General features: G+C 46.4%; 1 protein-coding gene across 1 annotated transcript in view; it reads right to left on the bottom strand.

The window, feature by feature from the left end:
- HYDIN (HYDIN axonemal central pair apparatus protein) overlaps positions 1–26,964 on the bottom strand; it is a 355,254-nt gene that overhangs the window by 101,324 nt on the left and 226,966 nt on the right. The window contains exons 32-43 of the mRNA XM_062176574.1: positions 23,510–23,643; positions 22,945–23,081; positions 22,631–22,758; positions 22,291–22,482; positions 21,811–21,960; positions 19,605–19,844; positions 13,509–13,677; positions 11,540–11,716; positions 9,493–9,666; positions 7,818–7,991; positions 4,815–5,031; positions 1,173–1,314 (exon numbers count right to left, since the gene is read on the bottom strand). Coding sequence (XP_062032558.1) covers positions 1,173–1,314; positions 4,815–5,031; positions 7,818–7,991; positions 9,493–9,666; positions 11,540–11,716; positions 13,509–13,677; positions 19,605–19,844; positions 21,811–21,960; positions 22,291–22,482; positions 22,631–22,758; positions 22,945–23,081; positions 23,510–23,643 — 2,034 coding nt within the window. The remainder of the gene's footprint in view (positions 1–1,172; positions 1,315–4,814; positions 5,032–7,817; positions 7,992–9,492; positions 9,667–11,539; positions 11,717–13,508; positions 13,678–19,604; positions 19,845–21,810; positions 21,961–22,290; positions 22,483–22,630; positions 22,759–22,944; positions 23,082–23,509; positions 23,644–26,964) is intronic.

The following is a 26,964-nucleotide window of genomic DNA, read 5'->3' as shown; positions in this document are numbered from 1 at the left end:
AGCAAGAGCGGCAGTGGCTGGCCATGGTGGCTGGGCCATTTGTATTGACCATCACGGCCACATTGCCTCGGGGCGCGATGCTGCTGGTAACATTAGCCACTGGCGAGTAGCCTCCACTGAGCTGCAGTGCTCCTTGAAGTGTGACCCATAAACTGGCCACTGCTGCCGGGAACTGACTGTTCACACGATCCAGGACCTGGGGAGCAATCTGGCTTTCAGCTTATAAACCATAAGTAATAGGCTTAAGTGATACGCCCTCCCAAACTCTACTGAGTTTGTTATTTTTTTAGATTAAAATTTTGTTTATTGAACTTATTTGATAGACAGAGACAGAGAGCAAGTGAGTGCTCCTACCTGCTGGTTCATTTTCCATATGCCCACAACAGATGGGTTGGGCCAGGCCAAAGCTGGGCACCAAGAATTCAATCCAGGTCATTGAGCAGACTCAATGACTTAAGTCATCATCTGCTATCTTCCAGGGTGCACATTAGCAGACACTGGAATCAGTTTCAGTTGGAATACGGGTATCCCAAATGGCATTGTAACCACTAGACAAAATGCCTACCCCAAATGTTTTCTTTAACTACAGAATACTTATTTAAAACAATTTTTAACAATGGAAAGATGATGTTTTTCTAACTTTAAAAGTAATAATGCCATTGCAAAATAATTCAGATGTATAAGGAAGACTAGAAATCTGTCATCCTGCTACCCAAAGATAACCATCATTAACTTGCACTTAAGAGTTTTGACTATGTGTGTGACATACATTTACAAATATTTATATAGAAATGTAATTGTGATTTACATACTATTTCATAATTCGTTTTCAGTAAATAATATCTTAAAATCATTTTGATAGCAACTACCATAGCTCCAAATTGCAGCTTTTAAGAGCTAACATAATTTTAAACAAACTACTTTTTAAAAAAATGTGTAATCTGTTTGCCGAGTCTGTAAGAAGGTGATGGCTTCAGGCCACTACAGACTGGGCCAAGGTCAGGGATTGACTGGAGCGGTCAGGGGGACGAAGAAACCCATTCATGTTCCTATTCAAGGCCCCGGGTTCTGAGCTGCTGAGGGGAGCTTGCAGTCCAGACTCTCAGCTCGCAGCCTGGGGACAGCGTATGCATGCCACGTGCCATAGCTCTGTGCCGTGGGTGTGCACGCACCTGTATCCGCTCAGCCAGGATCTGCACGAGGAGTTCCTCAGGCAGCACACAGCTCACCAGCCCTGTCTCACCTCCCACACTGGCACTGACGCTGAGCCGGCGTGGGGTGGGCCCCGCGAGGAGAGGGCTGCAGGAAATCTGCGGAGTGGGAGGAGAATGGGGTGTGAGCATACAGCTTTATGTCTCAACAACTCCTACACCTCCGAGCCCCATAACCTAGAGGACATCAGCTCTCTCCAGGCTTCCTTCCCTCATCCGTACAATGGGGATCGCACTGTAGAAGAGAAGACTGCTCTCTGCCTGAAGAATTGCTGGAAGCTTCCAGGAGGAGTCGTGTGGAGGGTCCCTTGGGTCTGTGGTTAGCCACACACATTCATGCATCCACTCAATAAGGAGCTGCTGAGCAGCCAACATGCAGCAGGCACTTCCAGGTACTGGGAGCTGACAACAAACACAGCTTCCGGGGGTCCTTGTGTTCTCATGGGGGAGAGTGTGGAGGAGCACTTGCATGCAAAATCAATGATGTAACTTCAGATAGAGATGAGTTCTTGGGGGAGAGCAACCAGACAAGGGCATGAAGAACAATGAGGGGGCTGGAGAGTGGCTATGCACACAGCAGAGTGGGACAGTCTTGGGGGAAGAGCCTTACTGAGAGAATGCCGACACAGGTGTGCTCAGGGAATGCGGGAAGCACACAAGAGCCCAGTGTGGCTGGAGCTGAGCAAGCAATGAGGAAGATGGACAGGAGTGGATGAAGGTGAGGAGGCTGCAGAGGTGAGTCGGGGCGGTGTGAGGACTTGGAGGCCATTCTTTGGAGGAACAGCAGGGAAGGGGAGCTGAGAGAGGCGGTGCTATGCTTTGAATGCATCTCCTCAAAGTTCCTATTTGGAAACTTAATCCCTAAATTGACATTAATTGTATTTTGAGGTGGGACCTTTGGGAGGTCATCAGAATGAGATGAGGTCAAGGGGGTAGGGTCCCCATGATGGCATTTGTGGCTTGAGAAGAAGAGAGACCTGAGCTGGCCCTGTTGCCCTGTCTCACCAGGGATGCCCTCCGCCATGTTACAATGCAGCCACAAGGCCATCACCAGAAGCTGAGCGGACATCATGCCCAGCCTTTTGGACTTCCCAGCGCCCAGAACTATGGGCCAGATAAACTTCTTTTCCTTGTAAATAACCCTGTCTTGGGTATTTTGCTAAAACAATGGAAAACAGACTAAGACACGAGGTGGTAGCTGGAAGTGGATATGGAGAACCGAGTCTTTTCAGTGAAGGAATGCAAGACGGCATGTACAGACACTGACAGCGGGAAGGTGGGGAGAGGGGACAGCTGCAGGGACTTAGCCCTCGGGTAACAGAGAAGGGTGGGCCCGGCGCACACATGAGAGACCAGCTCTGGGAGAGGGCAGGGCAGCTTCTCAGCTGTGGGGAAGGCTGGGGTGCAGGCTGGCGGGCAGAGCTGCTGATGGAGGGATGAGGTGGTCATCTTCTGGTCACTGCTGCTTGCCCCTTGACACCTGAAGAGAAATGGGTCTTGGCAGTTGCAAGAGTGACGAGATCAACAGAGTAGTCATCTTGAATAGATGGAGGCAAATCTACCAGGGCAGTACAAGGGGTCCACTTGAAACTTGTGGGCTTAAATTAAAACGTGACCACTGAGGAGACGTGAGTATTGGCTCTAGCTATCTGCATGGAGCTGATCAATCACGGGTTTCCAGATCTAAAGTTCTGCTTGGAGAGCATGATGAATGCCTTTGGCAATGGACTGCGGAATTCCAAGCTGGGTGAGAAGGGCGGTGAGGTGGGTGGCCAGCGGCGAGCATGACTGCAGGTTGCTTACCAGGGTCATTCACCTGGGAAGTCAGAGGGTTGTGAGGAAGTAGGGCATGCATGTGGAGAGCTGAGCGTTGGCAGGTGGTGATGAACAACGTCAAGGGTATGGTCACGGCAGTGAGTAGCTTATTTAAAAGATCTTATTTATTTGAGAGGTAGAGTAACAGAGAGAAACATCTTCCATCTGCTGGTTCACTCTTCAAATGGCCGCAACAGCTGGAGCTGAGCCGATCCTAAGCCAGGAGCAAGCTTGCAAGCTTGCCCTGTCTAACCTGTGCACCTTCTCTCCTGCAGGGACCTAACTCTGTACCCCGCCCACCAGCTCTCTCGGGCAGACCTGTGGCTCTGTTCCACCCACCTGTCCCACCCAGTGCACGAGCCTCTTCTCCTACCAGAATCTTCACCTCCTCCGTCAGCTCAGTGACTCGCGCTGAAACCCCCACCTTTCCTGCTGCACTTACAGCACTCTTGCACTACAAGACCCTAACTCTTCCCGCTTCTCCCCTCTGTGTCCTCTTAGAAAGTGCTCTACCTGCCCTGTGGGCACCACCAGCTCTCGTGACCCCAATTCCCAACACACCCGCTTCCCGGCAGTGCTGACAGCTTCTCCGTCTCTGGATGCAGGATCCAAAGGCCTGCTAAGGGAAAGCTCTCGACTGTAAAGTAAGGTCTCTGGCACTGCGTGGGCCATGTCCGGTCTCAGCCATTGTTTCTTTGCCCATGTCCAGTCTCAGCCATTGTTTCTTTGCCCATCACCAGTCTCAGCCATTGTTTCTTTGCCCATCACCAGTTCCTGGTTCTGCTGGTCACAGTGGAGACATCAGTGCTTCTCCAGCGCCCTCCGGCATGCTCTGTACGCCCACCTCCTCCTAACTTCCTGCGGAAGACCCTGCCACCGGCACACATCACAGAGCCACAGAACAAAACCTCCTCAGTCCCCATCCTCCATCCTCCATCCTGCTTCTCCCACCCTCGGCGGTGTCTATAACTTTTCTGACCCCAGAGCAAGCTGCCTCCTCCCTCCCTTCACTGTGACCAGTCCTGCCCATCCTTCCTCCCCTGGGCGTCTCCTTCCCTTTTGGTTGGCCATCACCTTTTACCTCTCCAGGAGCTCTTTAGAGACTTGCTTGTGCCCCTGTAACAACCACTCTGCCCTTTGGCCTTTCTTTTCAAATTGTCTTAAATCTTACACTCACTTGACTCCACTTTCCCACCTCCAACTCGTTACTCACCTGACCCCACCTTCTCTGGCTGTAACATCTCACAGTCTGCAGGAACTACTCTAAGCCTTTATGTTGCCCAAACTCTGTGACTTCTGAAGACTCCCCTAAAGCCCTCCTGCAACTTGTATTATTGGGTTCATACTTAGCATGCCTTCGGAATTAGGTTGGGTTATAGGAGATTGCTGTCATAGGCTCCCCCAAATGGTTGAATGCTGTCGGTTCCCTATGGCTCAGTTGAATCTCTTTCGCATACCTCTTTTGACACTGATCCTCATTTTATTGTAAACATCTGTACAAGTGGTTATCTGCTTCATCAGAGCCTTCTTCAGTGCAGCCTGGGTGCAAGGGTTTTGCTGTCTTTATACTCACTTCGCCAGCACCCAGCCCAGCGCAGGGAAGATACAAGGTGCTTGCTGAGGACCCACAGAGTGAGCGCTCCTTTTGGAAGGAGCGGTGCGGTGACAATGCTCAGGCTGGCCTGGCTAGCGAGGAGGCCAGCAGGAGCGAAGGGTGCTGACCCAGCTGCAGGAGACCGAAAGGAAGGAGGGAGGGTCCCGGCCCTCCTTCCCGAGAGCCCTGATTGTACCTGTGGCGTTTCGGACTGGTGGGGGTGATGCTGCTTCTGCGACCCAGAGCCATGGCTGTCCGCCTTGCCTTTGGAGAGCAACAGGCTCCCGCGCAAGCTCTTCCCAGTTTTCATTTCCGGGGTCAGCAACGTGATTTCTGAGGTTAGCTTGCCCAGGTTCTCAGAGCTCAGTCGTGCTTGTCCCAGGATGTTTTGGCCCAGAGCAGTTTCCTGGGCTGCAAGGAGATGGAGAATTTTTATTAAAAGTCACATTAGGGGCCAGCGCCACGGTGCACTAGGCTAATCCTCCGCCTGTGGTGCCGGCACCCCGGGTTCTAGTCCCAGTTGGGGCACCGGGTACTAGTTCTGGTTGCTCCTCTTCCAGTCCAGCTCTCTGCTGTGGCCTGGGAGGGCAGCACAGGATGGCTCAAGTGCTTGGGTCCCTGCACCAGCAAGGGAGACTGGGAGGAAGCACCTGGCTCCTGGCTTCAGATCGGCGCAGTGCCGGCCCTGGCAGCCATTAGGGGAGTGAACCAACGGAAGGAAGATCTTTCTCTCTGCTCTCTCTCACTGTCTATATATCTCTCTCACTGTCTAACTCTGTCAAAAAAAAAAAAAAAAGTCACACTAGGATAGTAAGGAAATGACAGGGGCACACAGCCATCTCCTTTTGCAGCGGTCTCGGCTGGCTTGGGAGAAGAGGCTGCATCCACTGAGCTCTGGATAATGGGTCAGTGGGGAGCTCAGTGGTGGCAGGGGCAGGGTGCAGTTCCCGGAGTCTTTGCTGCTCATGTTGCCAGCAGGTTCCAGTCTCCCTGTGCCCACTCAGTCCCCGCTCCAGCCCACAGGGTAATACCTCCTGAAGCTGCTGCACTCTAGCCCTGCTTTGGAAAGGCAACTTCCGGCCTTTCACGGTGAGACGCCGTGGTGAGGCTAATGAGTAGGTTGGCCGGGCATTCTCTGCCCCCCCCCCTCCCCGCACGGCAGAGGAACAAATGAGTTAATTACTACCCACGTGTCTGTCGGCAAACACGGCTTCAAGACTGTTCCTCTTTCTGCCTCCAGCCCCTCTTCCAATCAGATTGCCACCATTAAGAACTCCCCATCCACTGAGACACTGCTCAGAGTTTGATGTGGTTATTGAAAAGCTGTTCAGATAAACCCTTGCTAGAAAGCCTTTGATCTCTGAGATAAACTGACACCCCTCCATCCCCCAGTAAGTCCTGTCTCACGGCTCCTGGGGCTCTGATAGGCCACTGTAGCCCCACGACAGAGCTACAGGGATAGATGCTGGGCACACTTCATTAAGACTCATTGCTCCAGGTTGCCCATCTTGGCAAGGAAAACCCCTACAGTTCCTTCCAGAGTTGTCACTACAACTACTCTGCTCTATCTTTTCATGCTGCTCCTCCCTAGTATAACCCAGAAGCTGATTATGGGAACAAGAGGTCCCTCCAGCACGCAGCAGAGGACTGCAGAGTCGAAAGCCATCCGTGGAGTAACTGCACTAAAGTTCTCCAGCGACAGGACTGGCCGGCCCATGCTCACCCTTGCCCCGGCTGCCCAAATCCCTCCTGGGGCTTCCCACGTGACCCAGAAGCATTTGCCACCAGTTCTCTTGCCTTGATAATGACTGCCCAGCCTCCCTGTCACTGGGCTGTGGCTCCTGCTCCTTCCTGCCCATTCCCACCCCTCCCTGCCAGCTGGGGAACCTCTTCAGTGGCTTTCACATGCCTCTAACTTTTCCCTGTCCATAGCATCGTTCCTCCAATCTTAAAAAACAAAATGGTTCTTCTAGATTCAGTGCTAATTAATGCTTTCATTTAACCCTTTAATTCTTTCAAGATATCACCTGTTAGTAAAATGGCACGGTCTTATCTGTGGCGCCATCTTAGGCTCTGGCTCTGTTGCTATTTTGTACAATAAGCTTCATTCTAAGACCAGCCAGGCTCACTAGAAGTCAGGTGACCAAATGGCCCAATCACAAGTGTCAGCTCTACCCCCACCCTAACGGGATTTGCTGCTCCCACTTCCTTACCTCTGCAAAGCTATATAAAGACCTGTTCATGGGGCCGGCGCTGTGGTGCAGCGGGTTAAAGCCCTGGCCTGAAGCGCCATATGGGTGCTGTTTGTAGTCCCAGCCATTCCACTTCCAATCTAGCTCTCTGCTATGGCCTTGGAAAGCAGAAGATGGCCCAAGTCCTTGGGTCCCTGCACCCGCATGGGAGACCAGGAAGAAGCGCCTGGCTCCTGGCTTCAGATCAGCGCAGCTCCGGCCGTTGCGGCCAGTTGGGGAGTGAACCAGCGGATGGAAGACCTCTCTCTCTCTCTTTGCCTCTCCTCTCTGGTACTTTCAAATAAATAAATCTTTTTTTTTTTTTTTAAAGCCCTGTTCTTCCAGTCCAGGCTGATGTACACTCGTGCACGGGGAGGCAGCCTGTCAGGTTCCCCACCCGACAATAACCCTTTCCCGTGCTCTGGTGCTTGGTGTGTTTTGTCGTGGCCTGACCTCTCATCACCGTTTCATCTCTTCCTTTTCCTTCACTGCTCAGTTTCTCAAAACCATGGACTAGATCAGTTCTGTTCAACATATTATGTCACCTATTAAGCCATATATTATGTAATTAGAGAATGTATAGTAGTCACATTAACAAATTGCAATGAATTTTAATGATATATTTATCGCACTATATCCAAAAGGGCAAACTAAACTTGCTCTTGCATTGAGGCTGGTGCTTTTATGGCAACATGACGTCCCTATGCTTCACCTCCAGGTGTCAGCACACCAAGGGTGCGGGCTGTATCTCCTTCAGCGTCCGGAGTGCACCTGTGCTGGGAGGGCGGGAGACCCACTGTGTGTGGCGAGCAGAGTTCTTCTCAGGGCTACTAACAGGCAGCTCATTCAAGCCCGTCTTCAATCAGGCTGGGGAGGAAAGCTCAGCGGCGGCACAGGGAAGCCGGTCATGACCAGCGGGCATGCTGGGCCCTTGTCCACGAGAAGGCAGGGAGGATGGGCTCTTACCGAACTCTTCTCCTTCCTTCATGGACTGCTCTATGGCAGCCTTGATGCAGAGCTCACGAGCTCGGATCCCTGGGATGTTACTGCTGTCAGACATGGCTTCCAGCACAACGGAGTCAATGTTCAGGCACGCTGCGTTGTAGTACTTGGCCATGTTGATGGCGTTGGCCGTCTTCCCTGCAAAAAAGGCCGGGAGGTTGAATTTCAGGCTTCTCACTGGCTCAGTATCCTGGACTCAAGTCTCCAGAACAGAGGACCCTGAAGAGTGATCTCTCTCAGTGTTCTGCCTCTAAGCACCTTGTGTGGCCAGAGGTGGCAGCAGCAAAGAGGAGGAAGACTCCAGCCAGGAGTCAGAGCTTTGGACATGCTCCTAATCCTACTCTGAGGTGTGTGTGCTGTGGCTACCACCATCCTCACTGCGTTTTTCCCCCAGTGTGAAAAACAGATGCCATCACATGGCCTTTAAATACTGTTAAGCTCCTACTGCGTCTGATTCTAATGTGAAGACTTTTTTGGGTCAAAGAATGACTTGTGTTGATTTCCCCCTTCATTTCACAGTACTTTTATTAAAAAAGAAAGCAGAAAATTCAGAAATATCAGACTGAAGAAAAAGACCCATAATCCACTCATCTGCAGATATTACGGTTAGCCTATGGTTGTTAAGTTTGTTTCTGTAAGTACGTCACTTGTGTTTTTGATAAAAAGAAATGGGTTGTGAGCTGGGCTGAATAATGGCCCCCAACTTGCCCACATGCTCATCAAAGGAACCTGCAAACGAATGGCCTTATACGGCCAGCCTTTGCAGATGCGATGGATTTATGGATCTTGATGTGGGAGATCATCTTGGATTATGTGGGTGGGCACAATCTAATCACAGGGTCCTTAGAAGGGGAAAGCAGGGTCAGAGTCAGAGCAGGTGATCTGATGACAGAGCAAAGGAGTCCTTTACTGCCATCAAAAATTACACCTGCTGACATCATCATAATCCCCGAAGAGGCAAAATAACCTACTGTGAGTAGCCTTGGTTTTACATAAACTAATGCGCTCTGTTTGAAGATTTTTTTGACAACCGTGAAGCTCCACAGAAATGCAAAGGCTCTTTGGGCTGTAGCCGCCACTCCTCTCTGTGATGGTGCCACCTGAAGTTGCAGACGCGATGGAACCTTCCTCTAGAAGGGGGCCTGTGGCTTGTTCTAGGTAGGTGCGTGTTCAGGGTTCCCTCTCCGGCTACCTCATATTTCCTTCCCTCTTGTCCACTGACCATCTTTCTGACAGTGCTTTCAGTGCAATGTGAAAATGGCCTTGAACTGCTGTGGGCCAAGAGGCCTTCACAAGATTTGCAAGCACATTCTCTTTGTCAAAAATTATAAGCTTATTATTATGATTAGTTTTGAAATTTAGTTTTTGTTTTTTTTTTTTAGAAAAATCTTAGCCTTAGTACTGTTGTTTTAAATTCTCATGACTACCCTATAAAGTAGATACTTTTCATGCCATTTTACAGACCAGGAAACTGAACACAGAGAACTTAAATAATTTTCCCAAAGCTGTTTGGCTCTGGGGTACCTGCTCGACATCACTCTGTTCCTCAAATGAAAACTCAAATGTCTGCCTTGACCACACAGCTGTGACGGAGGTGTGGCATCTCTGGTCTGAAGCTCCTCCCGGAACTGGGACATACCTGACAATGGGGTCCCATGGATGATAATGGCAATGCCCTTGCGGTTCTTGGCCATGCGGCCCTCTGCAGAAATGTCGATGCCCAGGTGGCGCGCGATCGCCCTGCTCACTGGGTTGTTTTCCACCTCTCCGACTTCATCTGCGGAGTGGCTGTCAATGCTTTGAATCTTGTCGGCTGCAAATAAAATGCACGTGTGTCCATGTGCGCACATGTGTGTGCGTGAGCAAGTGTGCATGCCTGCATGTACACCCAGAATTTGTGTGGATGCTGATGTGAATGGGATGGATTTTTCTTTTTTAACACTGATGTTTTACACCGGCAAACTTCGCACCTGTCACCACCTGTAGAATGCATGAGAGTACTCTTTCTGGATAATAATTTGCCCAGAGCCATTAAATTGTTAAAATACAGATATCTTTGATTTTAATTCAACTTTGGGGAAGTTTATCTGGCTGAAAAATACAAAGAGCATTTGTGAGAAAGGAGAATTTTTTCTAGTGGCAAAACATTACACAGCTGAATTTGCAACATTAAAGGAAACGGCTGCATAAAGATAAGTGATGGTATATTCATATTATAGAATTAACAAATAAGAATGATTAAAATTATGACTTAGATAGCAGAGGCTCATAAACTACAGCCCATAGGCCAAATGTGTCCTGCTGCCTGTTTTTGTAAATAAAGTTTTATTGGAATGCAGCCATACCTCTTAGATGACGTGTTATCTTTGGCTGCTTCCAGTTGCACACAACCTTCTAAGCCCCAAATATCTACTGTCTTTCCTTTCACAAGAAAAATTTGCCAAACTCTGAGTTATATCAAAAGCATTGGTCTGGAGCAGTATGTGTAATAGAAATAAAAGCAAGCTGCAGAATAATACTTAGAGTATGCCAAGCACTATGCAGCCAAATGCATACAGTCACCTCAAACACATTGCTTCATTCACAAAATAGGATCATACTATAAAGATTCTGTTGTGTGACTGGCTTTTTTACATGTTGTATCTGGGACATCTTTCCATTGACGTAAACACAGATCTCATTCTTTCTGATTGGTTGTGGAATAAACCCCACGGGATGGATTTATCATTACTTTAACCAACCCCATTCTGATGGGCATCTGGATGGTTTCCAGGTTGTCCCATCCTAAGCATCATGGTGCAAAGGCCTTCTTCTCGGTAGGGTGTCTGGGATAGGCTCTGGGAGAGGCCAGGCATGGCAGGGGTGGGGTGAGGTGGGGGGCTAGGAGGCGTAGCTGGGTGAAGAGCTGCCACAGAGACCAGGGGTCACTCGGGGGCAGGTCGTTAGAGCCAGGCTGGGTTAAATGTGAGGCATGGAGCCGGGAACTGCTGTCTTTAATCCCAGTTTTGCCATCACATTCTCCTGCGTTACGCTACTCATCCCGTTGACCGAGGCTAAAAGGGAGAAGTTCATAGAACTCTGGGGAATGTCAGTAGCACTGCCCATGATTCCTATCCCCTGAGCAGAGCCCATGACAAGGTGCCTTAGGCTCTGCCATGGTTCACAATGACTGGCAAACAAACTGTTTCCATAAAGCCAGATGAGCTGGGTCTAATTTCTGAATGTGGTGTCAACATTCCGTACATCTTGGGGAAAACAGATACCAGCAAAAGGGCCTACAAAGCTAGGAGAAGGGGGAGGGTCCAGTTGGAGGGAAACAGGGAGAACGTCACCCCCTCTGCCCCACCACATGACCCCACAACTCCCCCAAGTCTGCTGGAATTCTGGCATTAAAGAGTGAGGCCTTCAAATTAAGCCTTAGTCTAGGTGAGACGCAAAGAACCATGGCGAGAAGACCATGCCGGACACTAAGTTCACCTTCTAGGCTTGCATCCTAGGGGGACTGCACAGATCAGAGCTGCTCCAAGGGCGAGTAGTGGTGGGCAGGGTGGGGTGGGGATGGGCTGGGAGACAGCGTTAGGAGGTTCGGAGGAGGAATTTTATAGAGAAAGGTGACAAGGTACTGAATAGTCTTCCCACTTCTGCTCATAGAGAACTGGTCCCCAAACAGTAAAATGCTCGGTTACTTTGAAATATGAGTTTTTCCAGGCTTTCCTCATCTTCATCTTCATCTGGGTAGGTTCTGGAATCAGCCAAAGGGTGGCGCTCTCCCAGGTTGGATGTGAGAGAGATTCCTTGGCTGAGTGACGTCCTCTTCGTGCTGGGTGAGGTGCCCTGCTCTGATGAGAACAAATCTTCATCTTCTGCTAGGGAGCAAGGGGTGAAAACACATAGGAGGGAGGGGCAGGAGGGAAGGGGAGACGGAGCAGGAAAGGAACATCAGAGAAGACGGTCACTGTCTTGGCTACCATCGCCCAGGACTATCCAACCCAAACAAGTAGGAGCTTCTGCCAGTGGGAGCCTTGGGCATCTCTCTGCTCAAAGCATTTCTACATTCCTATACTGGCTCAGAAAATGTGGAGGACCCAGGGATCAGGTGTTTAGCTCAGCAGTTAAAACGCTTACGTCCCATATCTGAGGGCGGTTATTCCACATACGACCACTGCCACACAGAAAAGAGCGAGCAGAGCAGGTTGGGTGCCTTCCCAGGATGAGAGCACAGAGAAGCAGGGAGACACGCATAATGTAACCGGCCACAGACACCTACCAGGAAATTAGCAAGGGGCCTTGAGTGTTGGAGCACACAAGAGCGCCCCCCAGGCCAGCGTTGTGGCGCAGCGGGTTAAGCCGCGGCCTGCAGTGCTGGATCCCACAGCAGAGCCCCAGTTCATATCCCAGCTGCCCTGCTTCCCATCCAGCTCCCTGCTAATGTGTCTGGGAAGGCAGTGGCAAATGGACTAAGGACTTGTGTCCCTGCTACCTGTGTGCATGACACGAATGGAGCTCCGGATTCCTGGCTTTGACCTAACCCAGCCCTGATCACTGCAGTCATCTTGGGGATGAACCAGTGGTTGGAGGATCTCTTTCTCTCTGTCTTCGCCTGTCACTGTCATTCTCTGCCTTTCAAATTAAAAAATAAATAAATCTTTTTTAAAAAAAGAAGAGAGCCCCTGGGGAAAGATGATGGGGTGAGTGGACCAGGAATGGCAAGGATAAGAGAGTGCACTCAGTTCTGTGATTGAGGTTTGGCCTTGAGGACCACAGCATGGCTCACCTCTTCCTCATGAACGCCCACCCTCTGCCTCTTTTCTGGCACTGGTTTCTACCTCGCATGGCATGTTATTTTGCACCACTTAGGCACACCCGTAGGAGGGGCTGGATAGAGTGCTTGTGGTCATGGACTCTGAAGTCGGATATATCTGGGCTGGAATCCTGACTCTGCCACTTAAAACTAAGGGCCTTGGGGCCAGTGCTGTGGCACAGTGGGTTGAGCCATGGACTGTAGTGCTGGCATCCCATACAGGAACCATTTCAAGTTCTGGCTGCTCCCCTTCTGATCAAGCCTCCTGCTAATAGCCTGGGAAAGGCAGCAGAGGATGGCCCAAGTCCTTGGGCCTTGTATCTGCAAGGGAGATCTGGAAGAAGCTCCTGATTCCTGGCTGTGGCCTGTCCTAACCCCGGCCATTGCAGCCATTTGGGGAGTGAACAAGAAGGTAGAAGAACTCTGTCTCTCCTCTCCCTGTGTAACTCTGACTTTCAAATAAATTAAAAAAAAAAAAAAAAAACTTCAAAACAAACAACAAACAAAAAAGAAACCCAAAAAGCAAAACAGTGTGCACTGAGTTTCTCTGTGCTACGTCCCTCACCTGCAGGAGCAGAGCCCTCAGCACAGCATCTGGCCAGTGTTCTTCTATCTATATTGGCTGTTTTTTAAGTCGTTAATACCCCATGGGAATCTTGTGAGAGCAGAATGTGTTCCTGCCTCTGCATCCATAGAATGGGGTAGTAGGGCCCATTTCGTGAGGGTCAGAAATAAACCATGCCTGCACTTGGCACTTGCCTGGCACCAGGCACTAATTGGTCCATCCCACGTAAGCAGTAATTCAAAGGGAGCAGGCAGTGGCGGGGGCCAGAGGCTCCCCGCTGAGTTCTCACCATTTTCCTGTGCCATACTGTCCAGGTATTTGGCCTTCATCTGCTCCTCTTTTGACCTCTTCATCTCCTTAAAGTACTCATACACTTCCATGGGCAGCTTCTCCCCCGGGGCGCGGGGAGGCAGCAGCAAGGTGTTGTGGGAATCATAGCCCTTCAGCTTTCGCAACATCTGCTCCAGGGGAGAACGGGAACCGCTGTTGGCCTTTGGGGAAGCTTCCTCCCGCCAGATCCAGGCGAGGCTGCTCACTGAGTGTGTAAAACCCAAGCTCCTACCCAAGGCTGAGGTTTGTAGAGACGCCTTCCGCATTTCCAGGGGTGAGGCCCATTGGAAAAGTCTGAAAAGCAGGGCTGAGCTCTGAACCTGCGGGCATTCAGCATGTTTGTTCTGCTGCACTTCAGCGTGGGCAGCTCATACATGCAAAATAATTTTCTTCTTGTTTTAAAAATAATGTATGCAGGTTTTCTTTTTCCCCAGTGGTAAAAATACAGATTCCATTATGCATTTTGAGTGACAAGTTCTTTAAAAAATTATGGTTATTATGGTTATATTACATTAAGCAAGGCTGTTATCTTATAAAAAGATTTAGGGAAAAGCAGGTAAAATGATAATAAGTACATGTATATGCATGCCAGGTAAAATACAGGATTTTCGCAATTAAATTTGAATTTCAGATAAGCAATGAATAATTTTTTATTGTTAATATGTCCCATGTACTACTGAGACATAAAAATGTACTTGTTGTTTATCTGAAATTCAAATTTAAGTAGGCAGCCTGTTTTTTTCTCTTAATTTTGGTGATTCTAGGTTATACATACACTTATAAAACAGTGAAAGTTATTAAAAGTGTTTACTTCCTATACAGCTTGATTTATTGGTACAAAAATCTGTTTTTATGTGACCCTTCTTTGGATCACTAGTTTCACTTGTTGGAAAATCAGTGGTAATAAGATCATTCCAAAGTTTACATGGAATAACAAATGGCCAAGAATATTTAAATATTAGTGAAAAATAATTAAGGGGAGAACTGCTCTACCAGGTACTAGGACTTTTTATGGTGTAGCAACAGACACAGTGGTGCTGATGTCGGGGCAAACACACTGACCACGAAACAGAAAAGAGATCACAATAGACTCGTTCATATGTGGGACTTTGACACAGGACAGAGGCAGCATGGTACATCAGTCAGGAAAGGAAGGAATACGCCAAAGACTGGTTGATATTGGGGTCCCAAGGCATGAGCAACTTGCATCATATGGGACAACCTTTAAGGGGCCACAGGGCTCCAGAGCTCTTTGTAGGACCAGCTGAGATCAGCAACCTCATTACAATTCATCTTCTCTCTCTGCCCAATCCTGCTTTACTATTCTTCCCAGGCACTGTTCCTGAGAGTGTTCCCAGTAAGCCTCCCATCATGCACATCTCAGAGTTCTAGACTATGCTTTTCATGGAGACTGAGCCACAGCAGAGGATACGGTGCCAACAGAAGCCACTGAGGATCCCAAAAATCCCAATTGAAAAGACTCCTTTCCATAGAGGCAGATTTCCCATTCTAAGAAAAACTGGGAGAAGATTCCAAATAGGGTAGGGTTTAAACACTGGAAGTAAAGAAGACAGACAATTCAAAGGCTGAGTGTGGGCAGGTCCAAAGACAGTAGAACTACCTTAGCTAAGCCATCCCCAAATTTCTGACCCACAAGAACCAGGTATCTGTGAATATTATTTTGAGTTTTGGGGTAATTTGTTATGCAGCAAAAGATAACTAATATAGCATCAGACCTCATGAATATAACACCTTACAAGAGAACAATGGAACAACATATATAAGATACTCAAGCAAAGGAAATGTGAGTCTGGCAAATTCTGTATCTTCAAAAGCCTTAGATAAGCACTTATGAACATGTGAGTAATCAAAGAGCATGGTGCCTGGGTCCCCTTCCAGAGGAATCCACAGAGAATGAACGTTAGACAACCCAGAGATGCCTGGAGAAGCTTCCTTGTAAGGATTGGTGTTGCACATGGAGTATGTTTAAGTGTGGAGCTAATACTCTGCAATGGAAATTAAGTTCTGACTCCTTAATGCTGTAAGTCCTGGCAATATAGACAGATACAAATGGCAAAGTATGGGGAACCGGATATGAGATGATCACTCAACAAGTATTAACTAGAAGTAAAATAACACCATTTTAAGTTAAAGGGTGGGATGGGGGGAGAAGGAAAAAGAAATTGCTGGCAGGGCCGGCGCCGTGGCACACTCGGTTAATCCTCCGCCTGTGGTGCTGGCATCCCATGTGGGTGCCAGTTCTAGTCCCGGTTGCTCCTCTTCCAGTCCAGCTCTCTGCTGTGGCCCAGAAAAGCACTGGATGATGGCCCAAGTGATTGGGCCCCTGCACCCACATGAGAGACCAGGGAGAAGCACCTGGCTCCTGGCTTCGGATCGGCGCAGCGCCGGCTGTTGCGGCCATTGGGGAGTGAACCAACGGAAGGAAGACCTTTCTCTCTGTCTCTCTCTCTCTCTCTCCCTCTCACTATCTGTAACACTACCTGTTAAATAAATTTTTTTAAAAAATCTTTAAAAAAATAAAAAAAGAAATTACTGTCTAATTTCATTATTGTTCATAGTAGGGCATTAACAAGCAGTTTCTAAGAAGTAGGGCACTAGGGTATAACAGTGTGGTTCACACAGATCAGATTCCAGGTAGGAGAGAGCAAAAAATGGATTGGGGGGCAAATGGAATATCTACAGCACAGAAGTGATGCTGTGTTTTTGGATAATAGAAGTTAACAATCTTACTAGGAATGTTTGTGTTGCTATTTTGAGATTATTAAACATACTTATTTTAAGGAAAACTGATAAAAATATATTTCCAAGATTTTCACTACAGGGGAAAACAGAAACAAACATAAAATAATTTAAATAAAATAATATAATCTTAAAGTAAAATTTGAAACATCATTATACATCATTTTTCCCCCTTAACAACTATGTTTCCTAATTCTGTCTACTAAAAGGAGCTGGAAGAAGTCACAATAAGTGGTTCACACTGTGTTCTCCAAATACTACTTCTCACTAAAAGGAACAAGGGTTCACTGTAGGTCTGAGCAGGGAAGGAGCCTGGTGAGTCGGGGACATTCTGGGAGCATCCTCCCTACAAGTGCAGGATGAGACCTCACCTCCCACCACACCTGCAGTAAAGACACAGTGTAGAGCCTGGACTTCTACCTCCTTCTGGGGACAAGGAGGGCTCACTTGCTCTCTCTCTTGCCCCCTCCCCCACCCCCCGCCCCGACAGAAAAGCCAGGACTTCCATCATACCTGGTGGTACTGGGCAGTCCCACCATCCCTCCATCCCCATGTGGGCATGGGGGCCATGTGGTGGGCAGAAACCAGACACTGCCCTCTCCCCTGTTCAGGGATGTATCATGGAGGTCTTGTGGGGATCCAAAAATGCCACTGTTGCCCGGCAGTAAAGACGGACGCTTCCTACTGTTTGCCGGAGGAGGTCAGGGACAGAACCTAGACTATTACCCCTACCTGGCAGTGAGAGGGCACAGCCCCCACTGCTCCCTCCCCCTTGTCCAAGAAATGTCAGAGGAGATCAGTTAAAACAGAGACTTGAAATAAGGTCTAGAATCTCACAAGGCAATATAAAAAATGTCTGGGTTTCACTTGAAAATCCTTCATCATACCAACAACCAGGAAAACCTCACCCTGAATGAGTAAAGAAAACAGAGACCAAACCAAGACTATAGTGATGTTAGAATTAAGCAGCTATCATAAAATTGTTTCAGTGAGCAATTATGAACATAGTTGAAACAAATGAAAAAATATAAGGTCTTGGCAAAGAAATACAAGCTATAAAAAAGAACCAAATGAAAAATTTAACATTAAAGAATATAATTAACAACCACAATGAAAACCCCTCAATGGATGGGCTAAATGTTAGAATAGAGGACACAAAGGAAACAGTGAACTTCATGAAAAAAATAATAGAAATTATCCTACCTGAACAAAAGAAAACTGAAAAAAAAAAGGGGGGGGGATTAAGAACAGAGTCTCAGAGAACTTTGAGATTATATCAAAATTCCTAACATCAGTGCCATTTAAATCCTGAAAGTAGAATAGAAAGAGGGCGAGGCTGAAAAAGTACTTAAATAAAAATGGCTAAAAATTTCCAAATTAGGAAAGATTAAAATCTATAGATTCAAGAAACCGAGCAAGTCCCAAATGAAATAAACCAAATGAAACCTACGCTAAAAACATATCTGTTAAACTTCTATAAACTAAAGTTTATAAAAATTTCTTCAAAGCAGTGAGAGAGAAATGAAACCTCACCTATATATATTTAAAAATTCAATTCAAATGTCATGGATTTCTTATAGAACCATGGAGGCCATAAAAAAGTGGCATTTTAAAAATATGTATGTATATATATTTATTTGTTTAGTTTTAAAGTCAGAGTTACAGAGACAGAGGGAGAGACAGAAATCTTCCATCTGTTGGTTTACTCCTCAGATGACTGCAACGGCTAGTGTTGGGCCAGGCCTAAGGCAGGAGCCAGGAGCTTCATTCTGGTCTCCCATATGGGTAGAAGGGTCCCAAACACTTGGCCATCTGCCATTGCTTTTCCCAGGACATCAGCAGGGAGCTGGATCAGAAGACTCTCCCTCACCCCTTTGTAACTCAGACTTTTAAATAAGTAAAGAAACCTTTTTTTTAAGTGGCATAGTTTTTGAGAGATAAAAGACTGTCAACCTGGAAATCTACCCAATGAAAAAGACCTTCAAAAACAAGGGGGAGGGTCTGGTGTTGTGGCGTAGTGCTTGTGATGCTGGCATACAATATGGGCACCGTTCTAGACCTGGCTGCTCCAGTTCTGATCCAGATCCCTGATAATGTGCTTGGGAAAGCAGCAGAAGATGAACCAAGTGCTTGGGTCTCTGCAACCACATGGGAGAACTGGAAGAAGCACCAGGCTCCTGGCTTCGGCCCGCCACAGCCTTGGCCATTGAGGCTATTTGGGAAGCGCACCAGTAGATGGAAGATCTCTGTCTCTGTCTCTCTCTGGAGCTCTCTCACTCTCTCTGCCTTTCAAATAAATAAAAAATAAATTTTCAAAAAAATAAGGAGGAAAAAGACATTCTCAGTTGAAGGAGAACTATAATATTTTCAAGACCATCAGATCTACCTTGAAAGAAAAGCTACAGGTAACTCTCCAAATGGAAAGTAAATACAAGAAGTTTTGGACTATCAGAAAGGGAGAAAGAATAATAGAAAGATACACTTCCTTTTCCCTTGGGGTTTTCTAATATGTGTTTGGACAGTTGAAACAAAAAATGATAATAATATGTGATGTAAAGAAATATTTTAGACAGTTACATTGAAAAGTGGGGAGGGTAAAGGGAGATAAAGGGAGAAATGGTTTTTAAAACCACATGAGAAATGGAAAATCATCAACATCAGTTGATTATGACTGTTATGTATGTATATGCTTGTATAATGTAATGCCTATGGCAGTAACTAAAGAGTTTATATAAAAAGATATGGAAAAAGCATGTTAGGTAAATCAAAATGTAATTCTAAAGAGTGTTGAAGCAGCTGATGGAAACGCAGGAAGAAGTAAACAGAACAACAAACAATCAAGTACTAAAATGACAGCTTGAAACTCTAATGTATGAATAATCACATTAAATGTAAATGGTCTAAATATGCCAACTAAAGATGGAGACTGGCAAAGGTATTTTTAAAAATGACTCAAATACAGAAAATATTTTTTAAAAATCACCCAATTACAGGCTGTCTACAGATAACTCACTTTAAACATAAATAATCGCTATAGGCATGTAGTTGCATCTAGCTCTTTGATGTGAGAATGAACCATGCATTAGGTTTTCAATTAGTTGAATAAAATGTATAATGGAATCACAAAGAAGTAATGCATTCTGCTGAGGGCAAGGGAAGAAGGTCACGGAAGGCCACAGAAAAGTGGCTGTTAAACTGACAAGGAAAGGGGGGGAGTCAAGCCACAGAGAGGAGAACACAAGCACCTGGCAGGGCTCGGCACGGGCAGGGAGACGGAGGGTGGCTTTCTGCTCACCTTCTCCTCTAGGAGATACTGCTGGTCAAATTCTAAGGAGTAAAACTCAATGGGGAAGTTGCAGGGATTCTTCACCACCACCTCGGCCTCGTCTCCAGGCGCGTAAGGCAGCAGCGGCCCCAGCTCCAGAACGGAAGGAATGAATTCTAGGCATGGCTGCAGACCTTGGCCTTGTGCCAGCAGAGTAAGCTTCTGAGCACTCTGGCCAATCTGGAACATCAGGGTTTGGCTATAGAATCTCTGGAAAACAAAACCAAAACAAGCACCTGATTATTTTCCCCTGCCACATAAAACTGAAAACTACTAAAGGGAAAAAAGCCTCATGTTTAGACAAAGAAAGAAAATTCTTTTCTTTTTTAAATATTTATTTATTTATTTTAAAGACAGAGTTACAGAGAAAGAGAGAGAGAGAGGGAGAGACAGAAAGTTCTATCAGCAGGTTCATTCCACAAATGGTTGCCATGTCCAGGGCTGGGCCAGACTGGAGCCAGGAACCTGGAACTCCACCTGGGCCTCCTACAAGGGTGGCAGGGGTTGGAGTAGTTGGGCTGTCTTCTGCTTTCTCCAGGCACATTAGCAGGGAGCTACATTAGAAGCGGAATAATAGGGACTTGAACTGGTGCTCAGATGGGATGCTGGCATTGCAGGTGGTGGCTTAACCCTTTTTGTCAGAATGGCATCCCCCAGGCCTGGTTTTCTAACATAAAGTAGTCTGAACACACTCTATAATGTTTAAGAGTTGCTAGTGTGGAAATCATGGATTTCTCTGGGCTGCATTTCTGATGGAAATGCAGGTAGGACTGGGTAGGTTTTAGGGCTAACCAATTTCTTGTACACACAGTCCGTAATGTCTGTTCCCAATTAGTGAAAACATTTGATTAATTTTGATCGATTCCAAGTCAACATTAATGGAACTGCCTGTACAAACCTATTTCCTACTGTGTTTTCTGATATTTTACTCATTCAGTAGTGGAAAAAAACCCTAAAATCTCAAACAAAGCCCTTGACAGTCTTGAGACTCTCTGAGAATTACAAACACATTATTAAGTTTTTCAAAGGGTCGGGAAGAGTTTGTTAATAATAGAAACATGGGCTTCATTTTAAAATGAAATATGAAGTAAATCACTTTCCCACTTCCTTTGAACAGATTCTTAAGTATTTCTTCAAAGCTCATTATTAGGAAGATGGGAGTTAACATAGCTATTCTAGAAAATTCACATCAATCTTTCTTTTAAAAGAATATGGTGGAGGAAAATATCTCCCAAATGCCTCAGGCTTTGAACAAACAACTTTACAGAATAATTTTATGAGGTCCCTTCTGGCTCTGTGGTTCTGTTATTTTTACTGTGTTCTTGGTCAGGAGTGGCTTTGTGTTTATGATGATCACAAAAGAAAGATTTATGGGGTTCAGGGAGACTGGCCACTGAGGACTACTTATTATCATGACTACTTACAATAAGACTTACAAACTGCTGAGACACTTACTACACGTAGTGCAGTATGTTGTGTGTTTTTATTTAATACTGTGCACTTAATCTTCAAAATGAACCTAGGAGGTAGCTGTTGCAGTTCAGTTAATAGCTTACCTAAAACTTGAGATTCTTTCACATTCATATTTTAAAAACTGTAAACAGTGCATAGAACCTATGTGTCACCTGGTACTCTCAGCAGGGTCTGGGAAAAGTCCCTTTTCATCAACACATTAACATTACTACAGCTGCAGTTTTTGACTCTGAAATCTAAGTATGATACAGAAAAGCAAAATAGCTTCACAGCAGTTCAGTCAGCTGAGATTTTTCTGTCAAATGAATTGGGTATCAAACTCATGAAAATTTCCACCCAATTTTTGGAGCTTATTGGACTTCAGAATTGCAGTTAAGACTTTTTATTTGTAATACTGTGATTGTTTTATTTTACCTATGCGCAAAGCAAGGTGAAGTAATTTGTGTAAAGACACATAGCCTCTAAGTGCAGAGGCAGAAGGTCACTAAGTCAGGTCTTGCTGATAAACACTGATACATGGGTCTGCTGACTCCAGGCCAGTCACACAACTCATGCGAACTCAAGGCATGCGAGATGCCAGGGTCAGAATAGCAGGACTCAGGCCATGCTAAGCTTTCTCTGACAAGCAAGCAAGCATGGGCTGAAAGTAAAGCTCCAAGAGAACCAGAGAGTCTGAATGCAGCCACGTTTCTTTCAAGCTCACCTCTTCTTTTGGCATGAATTTCACTTGCACGTTGGACTTCTCACCGGGATCCAGGACTCCAGAAGCGGGCTGGATCTCAAAGATCTGCGCTGTTGGCTTTAATCCAGGATGCACTTTCCGTCTTAAGTACTTTGGCATGTGTTTTTCCAGCTGGTTTATAAATATTAGTTAATTAGACCATCTATGGGAAGTGAGCTCATTCCCTCCCCCACTCATACCACCTATATTCCCTGAGTATCTCTCAGATATCAGGGAATGTGGAGAGACCAGCAGTATGAAGATAAGGATCACATTTGAACTAACAACACAGCCCAAGAGGGCCTTGAGGTTGGGGTAAGGGCCCATATTTAATTCAAGAGGCACTGCACCACTGAAAATCTTTGAGTGGGGATTGAAATGATGGGAATAAAGGCCTACAATCATACACCTGGCTGAAATGCAGATGGAGAAATGGGAACCCGTGGGCCATGACTCATTTACCTTGTTAACAGGCTTTTGGCTGTGAACAAACCATTCACAAGGGACTTGGAGACTATTGGAAAGTTGGATTGTTTCCACCATGCATTGTCCACATTGTATTGCGGCAAAATCCACTTTTCCACAAGACAGCATCATATTTGGGATAGCCAACTTGGCTTGGAGATGGATATGAACTGTTGGCCCTCCAACCACCTAGAGCAGGCATAAAATTGCCATTACCTTGAGGTGCAGGGTTGGGGAAGACTCACGGTTCCATAATAATCAGGTCGGTCATCCCAGGGTGACTGGCCGGCAGAACTGGAAACCTGGAGGGGCAGGTGGGCCCAGTGGTGCATCTTACCTTGATGGGCAGAATGACTTCTTTGTTTCCAATGGCAAGATTGGCTCCTTGTGCATCAAATCTCACTTCAAATGTTTCTGTTTCACCGTAAGGCAGGTTCTTCACACGATCTAGCTCGGTACTGAAGCCTGGACCAAGACAAACAAGACGTCTTAGTGGAAAAGCTTTCGCTGGGGCAGGAGGACCACTCAAAGTATCAGTGACTGGCCCAACCATTCGCTCAGTGGATGCCCGAAGCAGCATGAATGCTATCCCGGGTGGTTTTCTATTAGCAATGATCTGTCGGGACAGGAGAGGGGCTGCCGCCCAGTTACCTGTGTCATGAAGGACACGCTTTTCTGCATGGAAGGACACTGGAAAGTAACTGGTGTTGGTGATCTTGATGATGTGGGTTCGGACATCACCAAGGACAACGTAGCCAAAATCCAGGATGTACTCTGGCAGCTGGATTCTGAAATGGTTAACAGGTTCTTCTTATGAGTCACTTTTAAGCCCAAAAGCCTCCTTCTCCAAAAGTGAGAGAGACAGGCTCTCTTCTACCTAGAGTATATGATTTTATTTTCCAGAGAGGAGAACAACTAAGCGCCATGAGAACAGAGACTAGAAACAATGTACTCCCCTAAGACGTCCACACTGCTATTCCTGCCATCATCTGAGACAGCAGTACGGGTCCTTAGGGACCTGCCACAGGTCCTGTCCATTGGACAACTGGAGTTTTCTGAGACTAAGAGGCAGACACCTGCCTGGCTGGCTTGATGCTAGGGCATGGCAGCGTGGTTTCCATTCCTAGATGACCAAGCATTTCAGGGCGCGCTCTGCACGAGGCAGCATGGCTTGCTGGCTTCCCTTGGGCACAGACACAAAGATGGAGGCACTCACTTGGCTAGCCTGCGGCGATTCCGATGACTGAAGCACGTGTCCTCCATGGGAGGAGGGATGACTGTTTTCTGATATTCTAGTGAATAGCTTTGGACTATAAGTCGCTCTACTTCCATCTGGAGATGAGCACTTAACTGGAACAAGAGAGGAAGCAAGCCAGTAAATATCACTCCCCAGGGGGCAATGATTGGTTTCTGTGAAGGCTGAAAAAGTCTCAGGTACTGCAAAGGTCTGTGGCCCTCCACAGGGTCACAGTATGAAAGCAGGTGGATGCTACCTTTGGATCATTAAGTTTTCATGAAGGGATGGGGAAGGTAGACACACTGGTACCTCCATACTGAGGAATACTAGCCAGCAATGAAAAGAAATGAACCACTGATGCATGTGACATCTTACACGGATCTCAAGGGCATTATGTTGAAGGAAAAAGGTCAATCTCAAAAGGGTCTGTACTGTGTGATTCATTAATACAACAGTCTTGTTGCCAGGAGTAATGGATGTGGAGATAGGAGAGTGGGTGTAGCTATAAGGTTTAGCATGTAAACTCCAGTGAAAAATGAGATTAAATTCTCCTTATTGAAAACAAGAGAAGAGCCTTCTTCCTCCTTCCCTTTTCTGAGAGCATTTTCTTTAGAAATCTTGTCATTTAAGTTTTCTTTGTAGTTTCTTTGAAACATACGAATATTTTTAAAAGCTAACCAAGGCTCTTGCCAGGCAGGAATGTCTCAAGGACCTGGGAGCCATCTCTTTAAAATGCAAAAGCACCAGGGAAGATGGAGTCCCCATCTCCCAGTCTCTGCCTGACTGCAGGAGTCTAGCTTTGGTGTGGCTCTGTCATAAAGATAAAAGGAGCCTGTTTCACTTTGGGTAAAGCTGACTAGCCAACACAGAGCACCAACCAAATTACTATGTGGGTTTAGGATAAACCGTGTGGGACAAATGATGTCGTCAAGTCTTCTTGCTTGAGGACTAGTTACTGTTTACGTCAGAACACGCGTGGATTGAGACTGGTCAGCTGTTTGAAAGGGGAGGACTTTCTGTCTTAGCAAAATAGGGCAGATCGCCTGTGACGTGCACACACCCTGGCTTTCCATCTTGTATTCAACCAGGCTCTGGCTGTCTTCCCAACGACACGCTTCTTTCTTGTACCTAACTCCCTCCTAAACAGTCTAAGGGTTGTGCAGCTGTGCATCACATTCTTCTGTGGCCACTGTTAGGGCAACCTTCATGTCACAACGGATTGTTAAGGGAGGAATTTCAGGGGCTGTGAGGGACATGTGGGGCTCTTGCTTTCACATCACAGTATTTTTTCCTCCAGAGCCCCCTCCCCTGCCCCCCACTTGGCTCCCCTGATATTTCCAGAGCCTTCTTCCCTATGCAGATCTTGATGTACTTGAGGGCCCTGTTTGTGATGTAATTTCATTTCTCTACTTTTTGGAGGATTTCATTCTGAGGCTACTCTCTTCTCTGCTCACTCCACACACTTTTTTGACAGGCAGAGTGGACAGTGAGAGAGAGAGACAGAGAGAAAGGTCTTCCTTTGCTGTTTTTTTTTTAACTTTTATTTAATGAATATAAATTTCCAGTGTACAGCTTATGGATTACAATGGCTTCCCCCTCCCATAACTTCCCTCCCACCCGCAACCCTCCCCTCTCCCACTCCCTCTCCCCTTCCATTTGCATCAAGATTCATTTTCAATTCTCTTTATATTCAGAAGATCAATTTAGTATAAAGATTTCAACAGTTTGCACCCACATAGAAACACAAAGTGAAACATACTGTTTGAGTACTAGTTATAGCATTAAATCACAATGTACAGCACATTAAGGACAGAGATCCCACATGAGGAGCAACTGCACAGTGGCTCCTGTTGTTGACCCAACAAATTGACACTCTAGTTTATGGCGCCAGTAACCACCCTAGGCTGTCGTCATGAGTTGCCAAGGCTATGGAAGCCTTCCAAGTTTACCGACTCTGATCATATTTAGACAAGGTCATAAAAGACAGAGTGAGGATAGTAACCAATGATCCTAAGGGTGGCATTTACCAGGTTTGAACAATTATACAGCATTAAGTGGGGAAGAGGATCATCAGTACACACAGGTTGGGAGTAGAGCCATTGGTGGTAGAGTAGAGGTTATGATTACAAAGGAATGAGGCCCAAGTGCACTAGACAGGGCCTAGAACAAAGGACAGAGTCATTATTAGAGGAGCTAAGAAAGGTGCTGTCTAAGCTACAAGTAATTTTTCTGATTGAGAGGCAAATAGAACCTGATAGAAGGGGCTTGATAATAATCTGGTGGGCTTTAGGCCTTGTAAATTCAGAGGCCCAGACCTATCTATCTCTTCACATGGGGTATATCCTAAGGGAGGTGTGAACCTCCTAGGGGAAGGCACTCTGTTGACTTTCATTACTTGGCTGGCCTGGGAGGAGAGCTGGCCAGGTAAAGGCAGGGGGCATCTCTAACAAGAAATTTACAGTTCTGCCTGCAATGTTGCTGACCCTACTTGGCCGTCCCCTCAGCTGCAGTGGTCACTTTGGAAGTTGGGCTGAGTGAAGGGCTTTTCAGCTTAAAGCCAATAAGATCTGTGGCTCTGACCTGGGCATCCTTCGACTCCAGGGCAGGTCCATTTCCAGTGATCCAACTCTTGGCAGAGCTGCCAGGGCTCTTCACAAGCTGACTTCTGCTGAAGCCCAGGCTTACCACTTTGAAAGCCACTGCAGTGGACTGGCCTGTTGGGTCTCTTTGAGGCATATCACTGTACAGATCAGCCATTAATAGGCCTGCCACCCATTGCTTCTGATGCCGAGCTTTCTTTTCCTCCTGGTTTGTGTTAAAGCAGACCAGAGGATGCAAGTCAAGGGAGTGCCCAAGTCCCATCTCTAATCTTCGGTGGCCTGAACTACAAGTCTATAGTCACAGGCATGTTCTGTAGTAGTTTTTCTAAGGTAGACAATGCCCATGAGGAAAATTATATTCTCACTTTAAAACTTTCTTTCCCTTTGGTCTGAAAGGGAGGTTTTTTCTACTTACTGTATACTTCCGCTGATGGCGAAGTGAATCTAGCTATGAAATTATTATTTAAGTTCTTATTTTGGCTATGCTATTACAGAAAAATGTTAGCCATCTCTTTTATAAGGTCTAAAGATTAAATTGTGCATCCTACAGATTCCTTCATAATAGAATTAGTTTCCTACCTTGAAGAGAATAGAGAAATGAAAGAACAAGTTGGGCTTAGAATAGAGAAATGAGGGAGCAAGTGCTAGATCGCTTGCTGACAATAGCAATATCACATGAATACTTAGCAAACCGTTTCAACCATTAGATAACAACTTAAGAAAACATTTACCAGAAGGTCCAATGCCTTCTATAAATTTTAAGAATCATGTATTTGAAAACACTTCTTAAATATCTAACATGGTGTAGTTTGTTTAGCCAGCAAACTTAAGCAC

This window comes from Lepus europaeus, chromosome 19 (assembly GCF_033115175.1).
Source record: "Lepus europaeus isolate LE1 chromosome 19, mLepTim1.pri, whole genome shotgun sequence".
In the NCBI taxonomy this organism is placed as follows: domain Eukaryota; kingdom Metazoa; phylum Chordata; class Mammalia; order Lagomorpha; family Leporidae; genus Lepus; species Lepus europaeus.
This window is presented reverse-complemented; position numbering and strand designations above follow the sequence as displayed.